At 40.9% G+C, this 7,983-nt stretch overlaps 1 protein-coding gene across 1 annotated transcript in view; it reads right to left on the reverse strand.

Moving 5' to 3' along the window:
• The window catches only part of myo15b (myosin XVB), a gene marked incomplete at its 5' end in the record, with an annotated part of 84,673 nt that overhangs the window by 63,852 nt on the left and 12,838 nt on the right, over window positions 1-7,983 (reverse strand). The window contains 6 exon segments of the mRNA XM_037691564.1: window positions 1,356-1,462; window positions 2,309-2,534; window positions 2,616-2,703; window positions 5,063-5,225; window positions 7,036-7,164; window positions 7,257-7,335. Coding sequence (XP_037547492.1) covers window positions 1,356-1,462; window positions 2,309-2,534; window positions 2,616-2,703; window positions 5,063-5,225; window positions 7,036-7,164; window positions 7,257-7,335 — 792 coding nt within the window.

The raw sequence follows: 7,983 nt of genomic DNA on the forward strand, positions 1-7,983 counted from the left end.
GAATGAACGAACGAACGAACGAATAAATGAACGAATGAACGAATAAATGAATGAATGAATGAACGAATGAATGAACGAACAAAGGAGCGAACGAACGAATGAACGAATGAATGAATGAATGAACAAACGAACGAAGGAGCGAACGAACGAACGTACGAATGAACAAATGAATGAATGAATGAACAAACGAATGAATGAATGAATAAACGAATGAATGAATGAATGAACGAACGAATGAATGAACGAATGAATGAATGAATGAATGAATGAACGAATGAATGAATAAATGAATGAATAAATGAATAAATTAATGAATGAACGAACGAACAAATAAATGAATGAACGAATTAATGAACGAATGAACGAACGAATAAATGAATGAACGAATGAGCGAACGAATGAATAAATGAATGAACGAATGAATAAATTAATTAATAAATGACTGAACGAATGAATGAACGAATGAATGAATGAACGAATGAACGAATGAACGAATAAATGAATTAATAAATGAATGAACAAACGAACGAACGAATGAACGAACAAATGAATAAATGAATGAATAAATGAATGAACGAATGAACGAATGAATGAACGAACGAATAAATGAATGAATAAATGAATTAATAAATGAATGAACGAATGAATGAACGAACGATTGAACAAATGAATAAATGAATGAATAAATGAATAAAGGAATGAACGAACGAACGAATAAATGAACGAATAAATGAATAAATGAATGAACGAATGAATGAATGAACAAATGAATGAACGAATGAATAAACGAACGAATAAATGAATGAATAAACGAATGAATAAACGAATGAACGAACAAACAAATGAACAAATGAATGAACGAACGAACGAACGAATAAATGAATGAATAAATGAATAAATTAATGAATGAACAAACGAACGAACAAATAAATGAATGAACGAATTAATGAACGAATGAACGAACGAACGAACGAATAAATGAATGAACGAACGAACGAAGGAGCGAACGAACGAACGAACAAACGAACGAATGAACGAATGAATGAACAAACGAATGAATGAATGAACGATTGAAGGAACGAACGAACAAATGAATGAACGAATGAACGAATAAATGAATGAATGAATGAACGAATGAATGAACGAACAAAGGAGCGAACGAACGAACGAACGAACGAACGAATGAATGAATGAACAAACGAACGAAGGAGCGAACGAACGACTGTACGAATGAACGAATGAATGAATGAATGAACAAATGAATGAATGAATGAATAAACGAATGAATGAATGAATGAACGAACGAATGAATGAACGAATGAATGAATGAATGAATGAATGAATGAATGAATGACCTCTTTTCGCAGGAACAGTTTTCCCATCATGTCGGAGTAAGTGAAGTAAACGCCAGCAGAGTATCGGTGGAGCTGAGATCGAATCCCCTCGTCGTCTGCCTTCATACCTGCAGCCAAACAACAAAACATCCTGAGTGATGTGAGTCACACGAACACTTGGCAGTTACTTTTACTCCAGATGTTCTTGCTGACTCAACCACGGACACCGAGCTACCACAGCCTCTGTGGAGCACAGAGCTGCTGTCTAGGACACCTGGGGGAGCAGATGGTGGGGGTTAAGGGCCTTGCTCAAGGGCCCAGAGTAGGACGAATGAGGGGGGAGGCAGGTGTGGGTGCTTCACCTTTCCCACCCACATTTTGGTGTTGTCAGTACCGGGAGTTGAACCAGCGATCTTCTGATCACAGGCCCACCTTCTCTAACCTCTGCACCACCACTCCCTCACCTGTTCTAAGAAAGGTTGTCCAAAAGTCTTAATTTTGGTTTAAAAAACGTTGACTTTTGTTATTTTATTTTGTTTTTTACCATGAAACTGAAAATTTAAAATGCATGTGGGTAATTAAAGATAAAGAACTGTTTTTTATTGCACATTTTAAGATGGTTTCATCCTGTTTAAATGTAAACCTATAAATTATTTTTCTAAATCCTTAAAGTATGCAAAAGGTTTTCATCTGCCTCAGTGTCTTTCACCCGCAGACTAAAATGACATCTCTCCTAAACTGAAGCTGTAAATTATGTAGAATCACACCCAATGCCACACTGTGGATAACCTGCATTAAACATCTGCTTTTAACTGAATCACTTTCCCTGAGAAATGAAGCACTGCTTCAATATGCTGCAAACATACCAATGAATTTACACAAGTTTTATTCATCAGCATCATTTATGAGCCAAACACAGCATGTAGTATCATATCTGTAACTTAATGGGACTTTTTGAGAATTGGGGCACTCACTGAAAGATGGGGCTGCTGCAGGTGGTGGGTCAGGGATCTTCTGAAGGCGAGGCTCTGGAGGAGGTGGTGGGGAGTCAGGTGGAGCAGGAAAAGGCTGCTTGGAGCCCTGAGAGCCAAATAACTCTTCCAAGGGACGCTGCTTCTGCCTCATAATGTTGGAAATGACCCTGCGGCCCTCAGTGGAGGGGGTAGAAGGTGGTGGTGACTTAGGGGGAGGAGGATGTCTCTGCAAGTCACAAAGCAGGAAAAAAGATTCACAACGTGGAACAAATAAAAAGCTGAAGGTGTGTTATTAGCAGTTTCTGACCTGTGGTGGTACTGGTGCTTTGTTTTTAAGTTTGTCCAGAGCTTCTTGTTTGGGGTCACTCTTTTTGATAAATGTTCTTCCTGGGGTTCTGTAAGAAGGATACGCATGGTAAACCACAAACCTCCCTGTGTTTTTAGTAACCTGACCAATAAAATTACTGAGTAATCACACTGATGGACTCTAGTTATAGTTTTGGAAGAACCTTGTATCATTTTATGAGGAGAATAGCAGCTGATGGGTGATGCCAACACGTCTCACTGACTGACAAAACAAGACAAAAGAGCAAAGCTAAGTTCTGACACATAATCAGGATGAGGGACAGAATGAGGGGTCATGGTGGTTCAGAGCTGTCGCCTCTCAGCTAGAAGATTGCCAGATCAAATCTCAGTGCAGGGACCTTTCTGGATGGAGTCTGAATGTTCTCTCAGTGCACCGGGTACTCCAGTTCCCCACACAGACCAGCAATAGTCCAACACATATTGGCAGTGTGTAAGATCCAGGCAGGCAAAGCATACGTGGAACACCATAACCAACTGGCTGGAGTAATATACAGGAACATCTGTACCAAGTATGGACTGAAGGTCCCACAGTCAAAGTGACAGGCACCACCAAGAGTGGTGGAGAATGGAAGGGCTAAGATACTGTGGGACTTCCAGATTCAGACCTACAAACAGGGGATGGCAAAACAACTGGACAATGTGGTGGTGAGCAAGCAAAGAAGAAGACAGAAATCCTAAGAGCATTCCTTAACATCAGGAAGAAGGAGCATGAGAAGCTGGAGATAGACCAAGGTCTGAAAGAGGAAATACAGAAGATGTGGAAAGTTCCATCAGTCCCAGAGGTCATTGGAGCACATGGTGCTGGGACCCCCAAACTGGAAGGACAGACAGACAGACAGGATATAAGCTGTTGTCTCTTAGCGTGAAAGTAGCCGGATAGAATCCCAGTCCAGGGTCCTTTCTGGGTGGAGTTTGCATGTTCTCTCCGTGCATGTGTGGGTTTTCTCCGGGTGCTCCAGTTTCCTCCCACAGACCAAAAACATGCATGTTAGGCTGATTGGTAACTCTAAATTGTCCCTAGGTGAGAGAGAGAGAGTGAATGGTTGTTTGTCTCGTTTGTGTCCGTGTCCCTGTGATGGACTGGAGACCTGTCCAGGATGTGACTGGACATTGGCACCAGCAACTCCTGCAACCCAGAAAGGTAGAAGTGGGTAAAGTGATAGATGGATGGGACAGAGTGAAAGTGAAGGTGATGGGCGGTCTGTTAGCTGCCTTAGATAGTTAGATAGATATAATGACTATCTAGTGTAGGTGTTGTTGTTTATTATTATTATTTTTTAATAGGATAGAAAGAAAGAAAAGACAAAGTAAGACTCCAAAATATAAGAAATATACACAAATAGAGCACACTTCAAAACACCCAGCCACTGTCTGTTCACCTGCAAAGAACATGACAAAACACAGCAACAAAATACATATGTATAAAGAACTTAAAATATTCATGGCTTTGCAGTAAGTTTCCATAAATATATATACCCATACCTACGCCTATATACATACATACATAAATAGACATGAATATACACTCACATACATATCTATATATCTACATATAAAGCCTACATAAGCATCCCTGCATCTATTTGTGTGTGGTTGTGAGCATGCATAAGTGTATAAGGCTTCTCTAATAGAACATTTATTAGTAACTGTGAAGCAGCAGAGACCCGACCCCCAAGACCAGAGGCAGACGAAAAAGGGGGGACCAGAGCCCAAGACCCCAGGAGGGACCCCGACCGCGGAGCCCCCAGAGCCACCCACACAGGGCGAACCACTCACCCACCCCCCAGAACGGACCACAGGGGAGAACCGGAAGATCCCCACCAGCAACCACATACAGTGACCCCCCGGGGCCAACAGCGACAAACTCATAGGCCTCCGTCGGCACCCGCCGCACCGATGTAGGTCCAGGTCCAGGCACCGAGGCCCGGGCACCGAGGACCCACACCAGATTTAATGATCTTTAATGCAACTCTACTGAATTAGCCCAAATGTAATTGGACTAAATTATCATGTATGAGCCTTAAATTCAAACCTATAAATTATTTAAACACAAATTCAAATTACAGGACCATGCAACTTGTGTCACAGATTTTTGGGTGGCCCCTGTCCAGGTCTTGACCATACAAGATCCTGGTCCTGCGTTGGGGGGTGGTAGCAACATCCTGTCTGATCCAACTTCCTGTTTGGCCTTTGTGACTGGATTTAATTAGCCTGCATGTAACTGGATTCTTCTTTTTCACAACATCATTATTGTTGTTGTTGTTGTTGTTGTGTTACAATCAGAATAGTTTTTAATAAACCTTCAGAAGAGTGAAACCGTGACAACAGCAGAATAAACGTGTACAGATCAGGATGAATGTGAGAACAGGAAGTAAAGCTGACACGGACCTGACTGGCTGAAAAGACGCAGGCTCTGGTTGAGGACGACTGTTGTACTGTTTGATGATTTCCCTGATGTTGGAGGTCGGTGCAGAGTGAGGCTTGTCAGCAGGTTTAGGCTTTTCTGCGGGGGGGTCTGCTTTTTCAACTGGAGGAGTGCGAGGACGTCTTGCTGTGGGAAGGAAGAAGAAAAAACATGTAACATTGAGTCGTTTCCATCGTCTCTGCTTATGAGAGTGTCCTCTTTAGTTGAGTGACAAGGTGTCACCTGTTCTAGTCCTACCACACCTAACATGAACGTCCCAGAAAATCATCACGATTAACCTCATATTAACAAAATGTTCCACATAAATGCTTCTGTGTTTGATGTTATTATAAACTATTATTATATTTCTCAAATCTAAACATGGTCTAATCACAAAACATGACATGAAACATTTCTCTGAACAAGGTTTCATTCATGATCCGGAGCATTTCACCTGGGATAGAAGTGATGCAATCATACATAATCAAACATTGAGCATGACAAGTGTCCGGGGAACCAAACTTTGGTCAAGGTTCATGGATGTTTTGAAACACTATGCCTGAGAATGTTAACTGCCCCCGAGCTGCCCATGAACCGTGTGTTTGAATTAGCAGAGAGCTGAATGAGGAGCTGATTTGATACTGCATGTACAGCTGGTGACTCCAGGGTCGCCTCCGAGTCTGCGAGCTCGGAGGAGTCCATAAGCATTATTAAAAACTCTTCCCGCACACTGTCCGGTGCAGATCCTCACAACATGGCTTCAGTGAAACACCTGTGTAAGTCTGTTGTGACCATCTGTCCTTGCAAGTAAACTCGGATAAAGAATCTCTCCTCCTGTCGTCGTGTGCGGCTCCTTTAAGTAAAATAATAAGAGAATATGTTGTCCAACAATAACTTCTCTAAATCAGTAAATAAACATGCTTCATTTAAAAGATTTAGGGTAAGAGAGAGCTAAATGACTGGTTTACTCATGCGCTCTCAAATTAGCTTCGTGAGCGTAATTTAACATGCAAGCGCAGAAACCTGGATCTGACTCAGACTGGCTGAGCTTTAGGAAACTGACATGCTTCATCCTTTTCTATAAGGAATGCAACAGCCCAGTGACTTTTGTACAAAACTTCAAGATCCCTAAACAATCATCAGAAGTTCTGGAAAACAGTCAAATCATGGAAAGAAATATAGGTCAGCCATGTTGCATTTTGAAGGACTCTCAAGTTCTCTCTGACAGGTCGGAGATGCTGGATGTCTTTCATGGGCATTTTATTGCTTCAACCCTCAGGCTGAGAGGCGGCAGGTTTACCAGCTGTGTCACAACTGTAGTGTCAGTAAACACAATTTAAACAGTGCCAAAGACTAAAACGATCCTAGATCAATATATTTAGAGTATTATGCAATAATGTTCTGGTCAATCCAACAGACTCTCACTGGCCTTGATATTAAATAATAATAAAACACATTTCTGCAGCTTGACTGCTACAGTTAATGCTGAAGTTTTGAGCAAAGCTCTCGCTCAGTGAGTGGCACTCAGAGTGTTGTGAATGACTCAACTACAGCCGCACATAGTTTCAGACCATTATCTGGAAAACTGACTGAATTGAACCATTTTAGTGTTTTCAAAGCTCGGCTGGCTCTGTGGTCGTTTGGTTAGTTTCAAAACTTAATCCATTATAAATACACCGTCGATGATTTTTACCTGAAATGTTCCTAAATTTGTCCAGTTGTTTATGAGGTAACATGCGATCACACAGAAACAGTGTGCGTCTCTGCCACGTGGCCGGGGGCGATCAGGCAAACTAAAGACTCCTTACTGATGTCAGCTGATGGTGGTTTGGTTGTTGAACGTTTTACTGACACTTTATTAGAAATGGTGGCTTGTTCAGCTGATTGGTAAATCAGCTGGAGTGTTTCTAAATGAGATTATGGATTATGTCAAAGCAGAGAAGATATTTAATCTCACCTTCAGGCTTCTGTGCTACTGGTGGAGGGGATGGACTCGGTAATGGACGTGTGCGCTGCGTTTGCTTTGGTGAACTGGGTGGGGCTGGTTCACGCCTGGAGAGTCTGGGTTCCCGCTGAGGTTGGGAACCTAAAGAAGGGTGGAGATCAAATACAACGTGAGCAAAAACCTGCTATGAACTGTAAGAAATGTTCACGTTTTACTACAAATGCTAAACTTACCGATCTTCTGGAAGAAATTCCTTTTTTCTTTAAAAGACTGCCGTTCTTCTGGGTCAGTTGAGTCTTCTTTTTCTTCTGACTGTAAGAAGCATGGACAGCACGGGATCACACTTTATGAAAAAACATTCAAGTCATGGTAATGTTTTACATATAAAGCATAATAAGGATTACATTAATCATTTTACATATAAAGCATAATAAGGATTACATTAATCGTTTTACATATAAAGCATAATAAGGATTACATTAATAATTTTTTCTCAAAGGCAAAATATGCATAGATGATCAGAAATGTACTGTGGCCAAAACGTAGATTAGAAATATACTTTATTGATTCCCTGAGAGAAATTGGATTGTTATTACTCAAATTTACATCTTCATACATGAAGAGGGATATAAACTTCATCAATAGATGGTGCCAATCTATACCCTTCTGGACCAATAATCAATAATCATAAGAGAAACCAGTGCTGGGTTTGAACTTCAGCAAGCTGTCTTCACTGTGTCTGTGTTGAGTTGCTGCCACATGATTGGCTCATTAGTAACATGAACATGAAGAAACATGAACACGAAGTAACACGAACACGAAGAAACATGAACATGAACTAACATGAACATGAACTAACATGAACATGAAGTAACATGAACATGAAGTAACATGAACATGAAGAAACATGAACATGAAGTAACATGAACATGAAGTAACATGAACATGAAGTAACATGAA

This window comes from Nematolebias whitei, chromosome 17, assembly GCF_014905685.2.
Source record: "Nematolebias whitei isolate Nwh7 chromosome 17, NemWhi1, whole genome shotgun sequence".
In the NCBI taxonomy this organism is placed as follows: domain Eukaryota; kingdom Metazoa; phylum Chordata; class Actinopteri; order Cyprinodontiformes; family Rivulidae; genus Nematolebias; species Nematolebias whitei.